This window comes from Sceloporus undulatus, chromosome 3 (genome assembly GCF_019175285.1).
Source record: "Sceloporus undulatus isolate JIND9_A2432 ecotype Alabama chromosome 3, SceUnd_v1.1, whole genome shotgun sequence".
NCBI lineage: Eukaryota > Metazoa > Chordata > Lepidosauria > Squamata > Phrynosomatidae > Sceloporus > Sceloporus undulatus.
In genome coordinates this window covers 80,697,294-80,715,782 of record NC_056524.1, presented here as the reverse complement: position 1 = coordinate 80,715,782, position 18,489 = coordinate 80,697,294, and the positions used below count along the sequence as shown (strand labels likewise).

The 18,489-nt window shown below is 40.3% G+C and overlaps 1 protein-coding gene across 1 annotated transcript in view; it reads left to right on the top strand.

Annotated features, from left to right (window-relative positions):
- The window catches only part of IL1RAPL1 (interleukin 1 receptor accessory protein like 1), a 544,731-nt gene that overhangs the window by 512,931 nt on the left and 13,311 nt on the right, over positions 1-18,489 (top strand). Inside the window, exon 6 of the mRNA XM_042456097.1 lies at positions 2,942-3,085. Within this exon, the coding sequence (XP_042312031.1) occupies positions 2,942-3,085 (144 nt within the window). The remainder of the gene's footprint in view (positions 1-2,941; positions 3,086-18,489) is intronic.

Sequence of the window (18,489 nt, the reverse complement as noted above, 5' to 3'; positions counted from 1 at the left end):
ACCAGCTAGGAGAGAAAATGCAAACCTCTGAAACCAAAAGGATAAAGCCTGACAAATTTTCTCTGGGTTGTACTTCTTGTCTCACAGATTGGTTCTGACTTCACATCCCATAATGATAGTATTATGATTTCATTTTAAATGTAATGGCTCCACTCTACGTGATCCTGAGGTTTATAGTTTCATGATATGCCCAGAATTCTCTGCCAAAAAGGTTTAATGCTGTGTTTGAAATGACAGAACCTCACCAAACTACAAATCACAGTACTACTTTGGCAGTTAAATGGTATCAAATGGCTACAATTTTGCAGTATGTATACACCCTCAAAGTGTTTTCTCATAACTTCTGTGGGTAGGTTTGCCATATTCTAGTCCCTCCTATCTGATGTAAATTATCTCTCTCAGAATTGAAGTATATAAGTAATGCAGGGATTTTATAGTCCTAACAAAGAAAACTCTGCAAAAACATCATGCAAGGGAGACATCCATATCTTTTGTAGCATATCCATTCAGGGAAATGCAGAATAATTGTTGAATTAAAAACTCCATGAAATATTTTCCATTTATTCTACTTAATCTTACAATAATACTAGGTTACTTTTCTATGCTAGCATTTTTTCCCCTTGCTTCAATACATTATCATTACTGAAGGCACATAAATGGTATGTTTTGCACCTAGCAACCTAGCACATTAAATTCCCATCTTCTGGTAACCACTGAACAGCTGCATCACATGTGGCAGAAAGTGATAAACAGAGCTATGGTAATCCAGTGCCATATAATTTCCATTTCCATTTATTTTCTAGCCCATTTTATTACTCTTCTAATGAAACTGTTGTGAGTTTATTTATTTGAGGGAAACAAACATATTTTTCTCTACAGATAAGAAATATACCAAATATGTGGAACTAACATTCCTGATCTTAAAACCATGGAATATAAAAGAAGTAACGTTACCATTTTGTCGAGAACAGTATGAAAACATGAATCCTTTCAAAAGTAAAACTCATATTTAATTACATTCTATTCTGTTTTAAAGAATACTGAATCTTTTATAGAAGCAGCATGCATTGCAATAACAAAAACCTAAACATATCTAGGTAGTGAAAATAACTTCTATTGCTCACAATCCCCCCCTCCAAGGTTCACATTTCTTTAACCGAAATACATAACTGTACACTCTAAATAAAATACCTGCATAAGAACAAGGTAAAACTATCAAGCTAGAGTATGTAAGCAAAAACAATAAAGAGTCTTGTAGTACCTCAAGGAAGGACAAATTTGTTATTTCACTGGTTTTCACAAACTAGAGTCTCCTTGGGGACTGGAGTTTATACTCGTGAGAGAATCAACTCAAAATCATTTTTTAAAAACATCTCTAATGGAATGAGATGTAGGCCATATCATTCTCATTGATGGCTGTAATTTCATGTACACCTATGCTTGGATAACTCTTACCAAAAACAATGGGACTTATGTTCAGTATATTTTTTTTACTGGTGGACACCAAGTACTTCAATGTGAGCACTGCAATAGCTCAAGCCCAGTGCTAGCCGTATCCATTTCCAGAGTACCCATTTCCAGAGTGGTTGCATTAAAAACACCATTTTGGCTGTGCCTAGCCTTAGATCTGCATGACTTTGCTGCCAATTATATTATGTGCAAATAGATAACTTCACAGTTGCCATCCAGTGTCGTAAAGACAAACTATTAAAAAAAATCTAGTCAGTTAATAAGGCATACAAAACATAGTGCTTTTATTCTGCGTTCTCTTTCCATATGTAAACCTATTTTTAACTAGCTCCCAATGCTAGCTACAGTAATTTTTCAAAGGCTGGATGATAGAACTATTACTGCTCATAAAGTGTTGCATGTTTTTCAGTACATTTCATGAAACAATGCAACAGCCTCATGGCATTTAGGAGTATATCTTTTAATCTAATATTTCCTTGTCTGCAACAACAGCGAGACTGTTGACTCACAACTGTAACTGGTATGTCTTTCCATGTGCAACTATTCAGCAAATGTGAAGGCAATGGGCACTGGTGACTTTAAAATTTCCACTTCTTGTCTGATAAGTGATATTACTAAGGAGATTCTTGACAGATGCAGTTGCCTTGGCCTTTTTTTATCCTTGGTAATTAAGCCACATGACAGTGATCTCAACCCATCACATAATTTTACTGTGGTAGAATGTAACACAAGAAAGTAATCACGTTTTGATTTTGAATGGCAGCATGGCAGAAATTACAAACTGGGGTGATTTGCAACATCTGAAATAAAGGAGATACAGCCTGTTTATGGAGAGGTGAATAAGGAGATGAACTGTATATCAAAAGGGAATGGTGTGAAATATTAAAATAGAACTAAGCTATGAGAAACCGGGAAACATGATATAATTTATCTTCAGATATTTACATTTTGAGAAAAGAAAAATCCATAAGAATGCAAACAAACAAACTACCACCCCATAACTTCCTTGGATGAAGCCTCCTATATAGATTGACTATGCCTGCATAGAAATAATCCAGATTGACACCACTTTAATTGCCATGGCTCAGTGCTATGGAATCCTGAAAACTGCAGCTTGTTGTGGTACCAGAGTTCTCTGACAGACAAGGCTAATCATTTCACAAACCTACCATTCCCAGAATTCCACAGCACTGAGCTATGGCAGTTGAAGCAATATCAACCTGGATTATTTGTGCAGTGTAGATGAAGCATGTATGTTATATCTATCGTTCTGTTGTTCATATGCTCAACAAAATCTAACTGTAGTTATTGTTTCCAGTTAAAATGATACTCTCCTTGTATCAATACACTGTAAAATCTCAGCCTGTTTCCAACATACAGAAAATCCATCAAGTACTCCCTCCCTGACATGATAATACATTCTGCCTTCAATTGGAATGTGGTAATTATTAAGTTTTATAATTCTTTGCAGAGCTGATGTATACAGTTGAGCTTGCTGGTGGGCTTGGTGCTATTCTGCTACTACTTGTTTGTTTAGTGACTATCTACAAGTGCTACAAGATTGAGATTATGCTATTCTACAGGAATCATTTTGGTGCTGAAGAACTAGATGGAGGTAAGCAAACAAGCATCTCCTTGTCCTTTTTTGACTTGCCATATTCTATTTGTTCAGTTTTGAAAGCAATATAAAAGTGTAGGCATCAGAAAATCAGGGCACATGTGCTAATACAAAAATGCAATAGATTGCCAAGGATGATCATAGCAGAACATTTCACTACTTAATCTTTCAGCTCACTAACCCACCAGAAAACTGATTCTGAAGGATTCTCTCTAGAGTATTTTTTGGGGGCATACATAGGAAAATACAGTGGGCTGGGGGTATTTCCCCCTCTAATTCCTTCATATCCTACCATTCCTCCAATATAACTTATTATTACCAACAGTTCAGGAGGCAAGAGAAACTCAATTTATTTTCTTTGCTTCTGACCAACAGAAGCTTTGCAAGAAGTAGAAAATACATTTTCTATTCCTTGAGCATTGCTTTCAGAATAGTGTGTGTGTGTGTTGGGGGGAACAGCACATGAGGGGGGAACAGCACGCAAAGATGATAACTGCATAATAGTAAAGATGATTCCTTGACAGATTTCTGGTGACAAATGATATACAATTGTGCTGACTCTCTATCTACTTCCCACTTTTCTAAGGAACTCATTTCTCTCCTTTTAAAAAAAAAATACCTTAATTTTTGTTTTATTTTTTAAAATGTCTTACAGAAGAATCCCTCCATTGCTTCTCTTGGGTTATTTTAGATAATGTATCTGAGTTATTGTCATAGCAAGTCTGTGAGTCTTTGGTTGATAAATTGTCATTTAACAAAGTGAAAAGTCTTTAACTATAGTATAAGCATACAGTAGAAAATTCTGTGCTTTCACTGTTTCATTGCAGTATACCCACTGTTGAAGAAAGGACCCATTTCAAATAAGCAATGGCCTATGAATCAAATAGCAAACAAAACTTGATCTGAGCATATGTGAGGTACCACAAGAGTTCCCATGTTGTGGGGGAAATGTCTTAGAAAAAAGGACACTAGAGCTCAAGATCTGAAATATACACATTCTTGAAAACTTCAGCTTTTGTTAGAACCTCAAAACATGATAACATGATAATGTTCTCTGGCTCAAAGTATAAAACAGAAATGTACTATTGTTTCCTTGTTATTTGCTCCCTCCCCAAAAACAGGAGATATTGTTCATCACTGGAAAGCCAGCTTCACCTCCATATCTGCAAGGAATTGTACATTGAGCCCTTGGTATCTGCTGGGGTTTGACTCCAGGACCTTCCATGGATATCAAAATCCATGGATGCTCAAGTATTATTAAATACAATTGTGTAGTAAAATTGTGTCCCTTATATAAAATGGCAAAATCAAGGTTTGCTTTTTGGAATTTATATATTTTTAAAATATTTTCAAGCTGTGGATGGTTAACGCCATGGATAAGGAATCTATGGATACCAAGGGCTAAGTGTAAAGAGTACCCACATAGAAAGAATTGAATTTTAGGTTGTACTCAGTTTCCATTTTTTAAAAAATAGAAACAGAATTTGAAGAATTATTCATGAAATTCTACAGTGTTTAGAATATGACAGGTTCTTCATAGAAAGAGGAGGAGGAGGAGGCATATCTGTGCTGAAAAATGTAAATGTGATTTACAGTATATATCACCTCTAGACAGAATTATAGCATTCATACTGCTAGGCTTAATCTGGTAAACTTTTCATGGACTGAACTGCTGTGAGTGAAATCCCACCATATTGTCCATGCCTAGTAGGACATCTAAGATGAACTAAATACACTTCCAGCTTCACTCTTGGTATTGTCTGATAAACCAGCCCAAACAAGCCATCCCTAATCTGGTAAGACTCTTCCTCTGGAGACCAGCCCATATCCAAATGTTGATATTCTTTTAGATTAATTGTACAATTTAGTTCTTGGCCTGCCATTCAACAATGGAAATATATTTTAAAAAATAGTGCTAATGTGTATATGGATTTTGTTTTTTACCTTGATGATTTTCCAACCTGACCTTTTGTGAATGGCAGTCTGAAAATCTGAGCAAATTCACCTGTCACGTTGGATTTCAACACATGCTTCAGATGTATTTATTTAATATTTACAGTGGTTATTTTCTTACCCTGTAAACTAGCACCACATAAATATTGAATTAGTAGCAGCTGCCACAGTATGATCTTTAACTGAGATCATGATATCACTCCTAATAGCAAACAGAAATATGGTCAGAACAGGACCACTGAGAAAAAAGGCTGAGATACCAGCATACTCAGCATAATGCTGCAGTTTGCAAAGGGATATCCTTTCACACACACTGAAGAAAACCAAATTTATCTGAGTTAGCTCAGAGCTCACCTGAGTAACAGTGTTGAATGTCAAGGAAATTAGAAAACAAAAGAGAGGGGAGAAGGAGTTGGTTGGCCTAATTCAAAGGTAAAAAAATTGCCCCTTGAGTCCACTGAATTTACCTTACCAGCCTCTAGTATCCACAAGATGTGTATTGCAATATTTTGGTATGCTCTCTCTCCTCTTCTATTATTTACTGAACCTTGAATTATTCAAGGTTAGAATACTATTTTTCAATGCTCAGGAAAGTAGAAGAGTAAAATAATAGGAGGAAAAAATCTGTGCTCAGAATTCACACATCCTGACGTGTTAGGGGATTTTTCTATGGGTTGAGTGTGTGTGTGAGGGGAGGGGGAATTGTGGGGAGTTGTAAAGAAAACTGTTTCCAGACAGTCACATGTATTTTTTTTACTTTTTCTACACATTAAAAAAAACAGCAATCTTGCACAACAAACATTTTCTATAAAAATAAAAATCTTGAGCAATTAACCAGCAAGCTTGCATATATACACACACACAAAAAAGAAAAGGCCACCATTTTGCTATTTTATATAAGGGACACTGTACAAAAAGGGACTTGAGCATCCATGGATTTTGGTATCCATGGGGGTCCTGGCAGTGAACACCGTTAGATAACCAGGGCCCACTATACTGCTGCTTCTCCTGCAGCTGCTTTGAGTTAAATGGGAATTCACCGGATTCTCCCATCCCTTCAAGCATTTGGCACAGGTGATGAACTCAAAAGTGGAATTACATAGTCTGGGGTTAGCCACCTCTGCTAATAAACATAAATCAACAAACCAGGTTTTCATTAGCCAGAGACAGGTTTTTTTGGAAGAAATGCACAAATGTAACATCTGTACAAATTCTGGATACTAAACTATAAGAAATATTACAAAGGATTGTGGTTTAAAATAAACAAACCAAACTACTTATATAATTTTACATCTTTCCTTCTGTGCTCAGTGGAACATATAGTATATTAATTTAATGTTTTGGATTGAAGTCTAAGGACTACATTAAAATGTGACATTACATTAAAATATACGTCAGAGTACTGAGAACACAGTGGTGGGTGGGAGCTGATATTCTCAACCACACTGGCAGAGTACAAAGATCCATCAGGCTTAACTCCCCTTCCCTGTGCCCTTAACTTACTCTCCTGATTCCATCACTCCAACAACCATGTAGTGGCCCGAAGGCAATGTGTGAGGCCAGACAACATCCAGCTGCAGGAAGGGACCATCATCCTCTTGAACCTCCCTCATGTCTCAGAGGAGGTCCAAAACAATGCCTTTTTTGTGTGTTACAGTGCTACAGCTTATGCACAATTCCTGACTTGTTACTGTAGGGAGTATTTACTTATTTATTTATCAGTTAGTTGTTATTTCTGCCTGCTTATCCTATAGCTGTTGGAGATTTTGTGAATCTATCAGGAAGGAGTAGGAGGTTGAATGCAATCAAAGTGATTCCATTATCCAGCCCTCATTCTCTACACCTTTGTCTCTGACCACTGTATGCTGCTTCCCTTAGGAAAGGAAGGAAGGAAATATTTAAAAGGAAATATCAGTCACTACAATTTAATCATAGAATCGTAGAGTTGGAAGAGACCACAGGGGTCATCTAGACCAACCGCCTGCCATGCAGGAAATCCAAATCAAAGCATTCCTGGCAGATGGCCATCCAGCCTCTGCTTAAAGAACTCCAAGGAAGGAGACTCCACTACACTCCGAGGGAGTGTGTTCCACTGTTGAACAGCCCTTACTGTCAGGAAGTTCCTCCTAATGTTGAGGTGGAATCTCTTTTCCTGGAGCTTGCATCCATTGTTCCGGGTCCTGTTCTCTGGAGTAGCAGAAAACATGCTTGCTCCCTCATCAATATGACATCCCTTCAAATATTTAAACAGGGCTATCGTATCACCTCTTAATCTTCTTTTCTCCAGGCTAAACATCTGCAGCTCCCTAAGTCATTCCTCATGGTCTGGGCTTTAAAAAAAAACAAACCCAAACCCTGACCTCTCTCATTCTTGAGTGACCCCAAATTCCTAACAATGGGCCCGAACAGACAGGCCAAAATAAAGCTGCTTCAGTTCACTTTGGAAGTATGCTGTTTAAATGATGCATACATCCTAAGAGGCCAGAAGCCACGCAAAAGCCATGGTCCAGTCCTAAAGACAGGAGTGCAGCTAATAATAATAATAATAATAATAATAATAATAATAATAATAATAACTTTTATTAATGTTTCCCTGCCTCTCCCATAGGATTGAAGCAGGGTTACAGACTATTAAAAACCATTACAAACAATCTCATAAATAAAATCCAGTAGTACAAAAACTCTGAAACTCTAAAAACAATCATACAACATACATATCCAGGGTAGGCAGAGAATCGATGGCATCAGAGATACAAGCTTCATTCTTCAGGGGGGAAGGCTTGACAAAAGAGAAAGGTTTTATGGCTCTTTTTAAATGATTCCTGGGAGGTCATAAGACGGAGCTCATCGGGAAGACTATTCCAGATCCTTGGGGCTACTAATGAAAAGGCCATCTGGGGTGTGGCAACGTACTTGGAAGATGGTATTTCCAACAGGTTCTTCCCAGATGTTCTAAGTGTGTGGGGCGGATTATATGGGGAGATGTGGTCCCTCAAGATGTGTGTGTCATTTAAACATCATACCTTCAAAGTGACCCAAATCAGCTTTATTTTGGCCTGTCTGTTTGGGCCCATTGTCTACACCAGCCATCCCTCTTTTGCCCTTCCATCTGCACAGATATGCCAAATGCAAACGTTACACAGTGGAGCTTCCTTATCTGCAGACTTCCCATCCACAGATTTCAGCATCTGCTGACAGCAAGCCAACATTGTCTCAGTGGTGGTACATGTATGTAGCTGAGCTGCCATTAGGGACAGCCCCTTTTGTCCTCAGTAGTGGTGTGTGCATGCAGCCACACTACCATTAGGGACAATAAGACTTCACTTGAAGTCCCGTTGTCCCTAATTGCAGCACAGCCACATGTGTGTGCAGCCACTGGGGACAATGGAACTTGAGGTCCTGCAGGTTTTGCTATCTGTGCAGGGGGTCCAAATCGAATCCCCCATGGATACCGAGGTTCCACTATACAATAAGGTTTCAGCCAGCCCTCATTGGGGCCCTGGTTCCTCCTGCTACAAGGTCCAATATATGTGCATGCACAGTTGCAGCTTTACCTGTGATAATTGTAGCATTTCCCCACCCACTCCAGTGACAAGATGAAACTGATAGAAAGGGTTTATTCTTAACAAAATCCCAAGAATTCTGTTGAGCCATATGGCAGGTTAGGTGACAGTTTTACACAGTGTGACCTAAGTCCCTACCATTTGGCAAAATGAGGCAATTACTTCAAGAACCAATTTTGTAAAGGCAGCATATTGTCAATTATGGGTGTATAAAGTTGTAGCCTAAATACTCTAAATGTACCAGATTCCATCTGATCTTGGAAGCTAAGCAGTGTCACCTCCAGCTAGTATTTTGATGTTTGACTACCAAGAAATACCAGGTACTGAAGGCTACATTGCAGCTGAAAGAACTGGCAAAACCACCTCTGAATAGTCCTTGGCCTGTTATAGACAGGCGTAAAGTATGCGCAGAGCGCGTACTAGGGTTAGGAAGGGGCATCACTTCCTGACGCCCCAACACTAGTACGTGTGGAGTGCATACAAAATGGCAGCGCCCTTCTACATGGGCGCCGCCATCTTGACGTCGTGGATGCGTAGCGTCCGGACACCGCACCCCGGAAGTGATGCCGTGAGTGCACGACTAGCGCCTCGCGGCGCCACTTCCGGGGCGCAAAAAGAAGCGCCATTTTTGGGCTTCTTTTTGCCACATCCGGGAACCACGTGGTTTGGCCGCTGCGGTTCCCAGACACAGCAACCGGCAGCGCTGGCAGACTGCCGCTTTCAGGCAGTCTGTAACGCACCCTTGCCTACAAAATCCCTATGAAATTCATGGAGTACCTGTAAATTAACAAGTAACTGCATGGACCAGGATACTCCAGGGGGACCCCAAGATATCCTGGTCTCAGAGCTGTCCCAACCTCACACCATCACCTGGCCTTCTGTTCGCATGCCGTGGCAGCTATCTGCACAGGAGTCCCACTGAGCCAACTCCTTTCCGGCCTGCTTCCAATAAACGACCCTGGTATACTGAAGATCTCAGGGAAAGGAAGCAGGCTGTGCAACGACTTGAGCGCAACTGGCGAAGACACCAGCACTTAGCCGACAAGGCACTCCTAGACTCTCTTTTGAAGGCCTATGGAGTGGCAATAAGTGCAGCAAAGCATTCGTTCTATGCTGCACGTATTGTGTCAGCGGAGTCACATCCGGCAGAGCTGTTCAGGGTAGTGAGGGAGCTTATTCAACTGCCTCCCCCCCCCCCCGAACCCTATTCTGGAGCCATCTAAAGCCTGCTGTGACGAGTTTAACAACTTCTTTGCAGATAAAATCTCTTGAATAAGGGCTGATCTCGACACCAGTATTTCTTCAGAACCTAGAGTAGAGGCGCCCAGAGCTTCTGTGGACTCTGTTAAACTGGATCATTTTGAGTCTGTGAGTACCGAGGAAGTGGACAAGATTCTACGAAGCATTAGGAAGACAACATGCTCTCTCGATCCCTGTCCTTTATGGCTGGCAGCTCAGGGGGGAACGGCTGTAACTACTATGTTATGCCATATAATTAATTCTTCTTTCGGGGAAGGGCGGTTTCCATCCAGCCTAAAATCTGCAGTTGTAAAACCACTGCTAAAAAAGCCCTCTCTAGACCCCCTGATTCAGAATAATTATCGGCCTGTTTCGCTGCTGCCTTTTTTGGGGAAGGTGATCGAGAGAGCGGTTGCCTTCTAGCTTCAAGTGATCTTGGATGAAACGGATTTTCTAGACCCATTTCAAATGGCTTCTGGGCGGGCTATGGAGTTGAGACTGCCATGGTCGCCTTAGTCGATGATCTCCGTCTGGGCATGGACAGGGGAAGCGTGTCCCTGTTAGTGCTTTTGGACATCTCAGCGGCTTTCGATACCATCGACCATGGTATCCTTCTGGATCGCCTGAGGGGGTTAGGTATCAGGGGCACTGCGCTCCAGTGGTTCTGTTCCTACCTCTCAGGTAGATCACAGATGGTGCAGCTGGGGGACTGTTGTTCCGATAAGAGGGCGCTTACATCTGGCGTCCCTCAAGGAGCAATTCTGTCCCCTATGCTATTTAACATTTACATGAAACCGCTGGGAGAGATCATCCGGAGACACAGGGCGCGGTGTTATCAGTACGCTGATGACACCCAAATATGCTTCTCTGTGTCTCCGACTGATGCAGTGACTAAGGATGGCATCTCTCCTCTAAATGCTTGCTTGGAGTCGGTAATGGGCTGGATGAGGGAAAACAGACTCAGTTTGAATCCAGAGAAAACGGAAGTACTCGTGATAAGCTCCCCAGGCCCGGGGAAAGAAATTTGTCCACCTATCCTGAATGGGGTCACGCTCCCCTTGAAGGACTTAGTTCGAAGTCTGGGAGTGCTCCTGGACTCGTCGCTTCACCTGACATCTCAGGTAGATGCGACGGTCAGGAGCACCTGTTATCAGCTTCGGCTGATACGTCAGCTGTGACCCTTCCTGGGCCAGGGGGACCTTGAAACGGTGGTACATGCTCTGGTAACCTCTCGGTTGGATTTCTGTAATGTGCTCTACATGGGGCAACCCTTGTACCAAACCCAGAAGCTTCAATTAGCACAGAATATGGCAGCAAGGTTGGCCACTGGATGTGCCAGGACTAGCCATATAACACCTATTTTACAAGATCTACATTGGCTGCCCATGTGCTTCCGGGCACAATACAAGGTGTTGGTTATTACCTATAAAGCACTAAATGGCTTGGGCCCAGGGTACTTGGAGGACCGCCTCTCCCCATATAATCCTCCCCGCAATCTCAGATCAGTTGGGAAGTATCTGTTGAGGGTTCCTAAGGCAAAATATACCTCGTCTTTGCAAAAGGCATTCTCCTTCTCGGCCCCGCAGATCTGGAATTCCCTTCCTGACGAGCTCCGCTCCATCGCCTCTCTTGATCATTTTAGGAAGAAATTAAAGGCCTTCCTCTTCTGACAAGCTTTCCCCCATATGTCCTGATGTTATACGGTTCTCCCTTCTGATATACAACAGTTTATCCAGCTAGTTTTTGTGTGTGTGCTTTAAAAGGTTGTATGTTTTATAGTTTTTAAATTGTATTGGGATGTTTTTAACATGTTGTTGGTGATACATGTTCGTTAATGTTATAATGTATCACTTCTTTTGTACACTGCTGTGATCGAATTTGGAATTTGGAATAGCGGTATATAAATAAATTATTATTATTATTATTATTATTATTATTATTATTATTATTATTATCTGGTATGTCTGCTGCCACCATACTGTATTTCACTTACTGCTGGGGTCAGAGTAAGTGACACATGATGGCAACAGATGTGCTGAGCAGCTCAGCAAGATACCAATGCAGATAGCTACCACAGCATGGAAATGGAGGGTTCTGGATCTTCCCAGAAAATTCAGAGTAAGAGGTAGGTTATTTTACTTTGTTTTAAGGCTGCAATCCCCTAGCACTGATGCTGAACACGCCAGACGTCCCCTTGGTTACTTGCATCAGAACTGGGATTTGGGCCTTGTGTCATCTGAAAATTTCCCTTCAAACTATCACCAAAATAGAGACAGCTTCTTGGACAGCACTTTTGGCCTGTGCAGATGAGGCCTAAAAGAGCTGTCCAAGAAGCTGTCTCTAGTTTGGTGATAGTTTGAAGGGAAATTTCTTTCCCCATTAATTCCAGTAGAAATGGCAAGCCCAAGCCTGGTCAACCAAGGATCCAACTTTATTGAAACAAATGCATTTTTGTCCCACACCCTGACAGATCAGAATTTGAACCATAGAAGTATGTTGGGTTCGGCATCTGTATATTCTAATATAGAAGGAGCCAGGTCATGTCACATTGCACTTGTACCAAGATAACCTCTGATCCAATTAGCAGTCCTGACCAGATGTTTACGTTACATCCCAGGCTTAGGCCTTAGACTACTTCCAGACTTCTTGCTATCAAAAGGCCTCTAACTCTTATGTGCTAGGTTTCACTTTTGCTGTGTCAGCTTGTTTTCTGGAGGAAATTCCTTGAGACCAAGCCACATGATTAAAAAAAAATCTAAGCATTTTTCTAAGTTAGTCATATTATTTCAGTGTTCAGCATTTTAGAAAGTTTGAACAGTAACCTGAAGTGGGCTCACTACTTCTTGGACACCCAGCACCTGTAGAGTTATTTGTCATTACTTTAATTTAATTTCCTCTAGCAAAGGATTCAATTTAGAAGTAATTATTTTTGATGGATTGACAGTTATAATTAACCTTAAGTGCTTAATAAAAAGTAAGATTCACCTGGAACAGTCAGCTTTTTGAAGCAGGGTCTATCTACTTATTGTTGATGGGCATGATTGCTGGCTTGTTCCAGTTTATTAAGAGCCTTGATGGAGGTAAGAATGTAATTATTAAATTTAACCATTTAGAAATAGAGGTAAATGGATTAGGGGAAAATCAATGAGGAATAATAAGCAGTGAATTGCACTTTATAGTCTTTTCCTATAACTTCTACTCCTGTTATGTCTAAATTAGGTCTGTGCTTTACAGCCAAAGGTTGTAGCATTAGTTAAGTCAATAAGGAGTTCCCTGGCATATGCCAAGAGGGAAACATTTAGAAGACTTGTCATTTACAATCTTAATACTGTAAGGAGAACATTCTTATTTCTGTATTTGGTAAAACAAAACACTTCAGTTAATTCTATCAAAAGCTTTGTCTGTACCCACAGCTTTTATGGTTTCAGATTTTCTTGATACTGAGAATAATAAGGAAAATAAACAAAAGCCTAATTTTGTCACAGCATTTCACTTGCGGTTATACTGAGCCTCATCCAAATGCATCTGGCTCAGCATTTTCTTTTTGAATGTGATTTCCACAATGTGTTATCATAATTCAAGTCTATGAGAGACAAGGTCTTATAAAAAGATTGGGAAATATGAAACCTACCATCTAACACTTCCTCCTATCCTTTTCAATCCCTAAGAAAATCCAAGAAATCCAAACCACAAATTACTGTGATGAGTCAAATTTTGTGCCAATCTTTGGGTAGTGACAAATTGTGGATGGGCAGGAGGCCAAATTTGGACCCAGCATCTACTGCAAATTTCCACCCCTGGTTTATGGTTATTATATATGTTAATACATTAATCAAAATATATTTATCATGTTTTTCTATTAACCAATTGGACAGTCAAAAAGCTGATTGTACCATTGCTTTTTAGTTCTATTAGGTCCCATTCAGTACATCACTGTCTTCAGGAAATGGTTCAATCTCTTCATGGCAGGGGTGGGCAGCTGCACAGTCACTGGGAAAAAATTTGTGTCCCACCAGGTTACTCACCCTAAGCAGTGTTCCTAAATGCCTCAATCTTTATCTGAATCCTTCCCAAAATGGTCTCCAGAAGGGAAGTCATGTCAATTTCTGTCACAGTTGTGAGAGGACCTTCAATTAAAATTCAGGATTCCAGACTCATAAGCATTTTGTGTTGGACTGGGGTATTTTTGTACACTTGAAGACTCTCCACAGATTTTGTGTGGAAACTTCACATAATTCACACTGATCATTTTTGTTAAAAAATAAAATAAAGAGGGGGCTGGCAGGAAGCTTCATGAATAGAAAAATGTGGTCCACAGGCCATATGCAGTCCATGGCTATACTATTCCCATTCTTCCTCTATGGTGCCTCTGAGATCTGAGTGACAGAACTAGGAACAGTCATCCACATACTAGGGCTACAAATCCTCAGCAAGCCTTCCCCAGTACTTCATATTTTAAAGTTACATGCCCTCAATTCCTTTCCAGATTTAACAAAACAAAATACTAGACAGTTAAAGGCAGCTCTTGAGGCATAAAAGATTCTTTTGTGGAACATAAATGGGAACAAATTTGATCTTAAAAGGCCTATAGCATTCTATCAGAAAACCATCTGGTCCTGGTGCTTTCCTTACTGGCATAAATTGAATAGCACATAAAATGTCATCAAGCATTGTATCCCAGGATAGCCACTTAATATGATCTTCATTTACAGCTGTTAGATTAATATTCTGAAAGAACACCTGAAGTTTATGGGGATCAGATGAATTATCTTTTAGAAGAATTTATGGTCTACAAATTTTCTATTTCATTGTTGTCCATACATAGAAGGATAGTACTATTCTACCTTTCTTCCCAGCTTCCACTAAAATTTCACCATAAGTGCGACTTTATGTCATAGATATGAGCCATGCATGTTATCTTGAGCTTATTGTAGAAAAGGTTATCCATCCATCCATCTTTCTAGCTATCTGATAAGTATATTAAGAAAACAAATACCTAATCTTCAGTCATGAGACTTAATAAAAAAAAACAATTTTGATGCAATACTCTGAAATGTAATATTTAACTTCAAAAAGATTTCTATCCCAAGTGAAGCATTTCTGAATCAAATACAGTCGGCCCTTCTTATACACGGATTTTTTTATACACGGATTCAAGCATACACAGTTTGAAAATGTTCAAAAAAGTATACATTTCTAATATCAAAACTTGATTTTCCATTTTTATAAGGGACACCTTTTTGCTATGTCATTATATTTAATGTGACTTGAGCATCCATGAATGTTGTTATCCACGGGGGATCATGGAACCAAACCTCAGTGTATAACAAGGGTCCACTGTAATTCAGTAATCAAAATGTGATAATCGGATGTCTATGAAAAATGATTAAGAATGTCAGTGTTCTATTACATGAAGAATACATATTAGCTATACTTAAGATTCTCTTATCAATTTAATTCAGTGCATAAGTCTTTCCAACTGCATCAGTTAATTTCAACATTTCAAAACTAAGTTCATATAAATCTTCTAGCTCAAATTGAAGTTTCATTAGCCAATGCTCTGCCAGCCTAATATTTTCCCAGTTTATCACCATTATTATTACAAACATAGTTGTATACTTTTGCTCTCACCCACATTCTTGCCCTTTAAATACAATTATAAATTGGCTTGTTTAAAAATTTTCTTAGTGTTATTGAATTATCATTTTGATTTTAAAAATGGTTTTAAAAATAAAGTTTAAAAATTATTCATTTCATTTAACAATGTATTTATTGTCACCTAGAAGAAAACAGAAATCCTATTAAGCCATCAGTAATTATGGCAGGATTCAGTCAGGGAGGCCATGGGCCTGAACCTTCAGGACCTGAGAAAAGCAGTGGAGGACAAGGGGGTCTTGGAGATATCTCATCCGTGAGGTCACCAGGAATCCAGGTCAACTCAAGAGCAATTAACAACAGTAACAATTATTGTTTCCCATCATTTTCATTTTGTTGGTGTGAATTACAGCCTCCCCTGCAGATATCAGAGCCCAGGCCAGCTCATATCCCTATATGGTCTGTCAAATAGCCCAGACCTGAGCCATATAGGGCTTTATAGGTCATCACCAGCACTTTGAATTGTGCTCAGAAAGAAACTGGCAGCCAGTGGAACTGTCACTGACCTGGCATTCAGAAGCATCAGCTTCAACCCTGGGGACTGTCACCAAGGCTATCCATATTATTTGGACTGGGAGACAGCTTGGGGATCACAAGTACCCTCTTGTGCTCCCCTCTTCCTTGGTATTTTAATTCTCTCCTCACTCCATATTTCCCTCTGCCCTGAATGACTACAATGGCTGCTCCCTTACTCTGTACATACAGGCCCAATAGCTATTATAACAGTCCACTAAACTGACAGGCTGATAATAAGAACAGAAATAATCAAAACAGATAACAACCAGGAAAAGGTAGCTGTGGATGGTGGAAACCACAGTGCCTCCTGAGTCAGGGCCTCAGTCCTGAAGAGAGGAGGAAACCCATGAGGAAGGCAGAAGTATGTGAAACCAGGATCTTCTTGTTCCCCCCTGGCCCCAGGTAGTCACTGTGATCCTCCCTCTCTCTCTGCTGGGGTGGCTACTGATTACTCCTTACATATTTATTCCTCGTGCCTTAACTAAGATTCAAGTTGGACATATAAATATAGGAACATAATAATTGGTTAATATATCCATTATTTATATTGATGCAGAAATCTACATCTTACAGGAGGGTTTAACTTCTTCCATCACTCACATTAACTTCTAAGACTCTAAGGCACTGAGTTTTTTTTTCTTTCAAGTGTTGCAGCTGTAGATAATTTAAATACTTCATCTGAAGAAAGCAACTCAACAGCATGTTCTAAAGTTATTAGAATGAAAATAAACAAATATCTCACATTAATAATAGAACATTCAGTTTGAGGCTAATTAGATAGAAATTCATCTAGTGACTCTGTCAGTAGCAGATCCTAGATTTGACAGCTGAAAGTCATCAGAAGAATACATTATAAAGGTATTTTTATTGTGCTTGAAATGATGGTGTGTTAACATCATTTGTAAATTGTTACCCTTTCCAAATTGCTCTATTATATTGTAGGGTCTAAGCATAACAGAAGACCTGGAAGATATATTTTTAATAAATGTGTATTAAAACATCATAGAAATGCTAGAATTTAATAATTTATCATGTGGCTGAGACTTCTAAACATCAAGACATAATGAATTCATATCATGACAGCAAGAGTAAAACTTGCTGTATTCCCTTGTGGCCTTGAAATATACTATTCCTGCCCACATGCTAAAGCCAATAGAACTATTCCATTAGAAAAATGTTGAGGTTCAAATTCTAAAACAGTGATTTGAGCATAAGAGGCGCTAAGTTTTACTTACTTCCAAGTAAATAGGCACAATTTGTGTGGGTAGAACTAGGAAGTCCTAAAAAAATCTGTATCTTCCTCATTATATAATTTTCCAATCTCAAGGCATAATCTCCCTAGTTACTGGTGCAGATTAAATATTAAAGTCTAAGCAGAAACTATTATATTAATAAAGTGGATTTCTGCTTTATTAATGTTAAGAATTATGCATCTATTTCCAAAGCCCTGAATTTCCCCTCCCCACAATTTAATTGCCTTTCAAAGAGGATGTCAGTTCAGGAGTGAAGGTTAAGTCTATATTTCCCAAAGGCTACAAACACACATGCCTCAGTTACCACCACTCCATGGGACATGAATTAGGGAGGAGTTCCCTTTGTGTCCATGGGAAGTTATTTCCTAGGCTTACTTGCAGAGAAAATATTCCAGGAGAATCAGAAATGGTGATGGAAGAGACATCTCTCCTCTCCCTGCAGACTTGGGCGCGTTACAGACCACCCCTTTGGGGCGGCCTGTAGGCGCACCTTCCCCCGCCGGATCGGGGCCTCAGCGGCCAGAGCGGCAGCCGCTAAAGCCCCGATCCACCGCTTTCCGGGTTGCGGGGAAGTGGGAAAAGGCCCCTTCCCCGCAGCCTGGAAAGCGGTGTCCTTGGGGCTTCAAGCCCCAAGGACACCCTGCGGCGGCGGGGAGAAGGAGAAAGGGGCCGTTTGGCCCCTTTCTCCTTTGGTCCGCTGGGCGCAGCTGTCTGAAGGCTGCGCCCAGCGGACCAAACCAGGAAGGAGCTCCAAAACGGAGCTTCTTCCGGGGTCGCGGAAAGGGCGCCCTAGGCGCCGTGCCGCAACCCCAATACGTCACAACCACGCCGCCTCATTTGGAGGCAGCACGGTCGTCACGTATCGATGGCAGCGGCCGTGTGGAACGGCCGCCAACATTTTGTGCATGCGCAGCGCGCACTAGGGTTAGGGCGGTGCAGAAGCACTGCCCCGTCTTAACCCTAGTACGCGCTCGGCGCATACTTTTTAGCCCGTCTATAACGGGCCCTGGTTACACACACACACACACGATACTGGAGTTAAGGAATGGAACCTCTTGTTGATATCAATGGCGTTTTTGTTTTTCCTAAGCTTAATTGCTTAGATTGCAGGAAAACAGGACTGAAAATAGAGAAAGAAGCAGATAGAAGTGTGGAAAGAGCCAGTGAGACATAAGTAATGAAGAAAAGTTTAAAAACTTGTCTATCACTCTCCAAAACCATT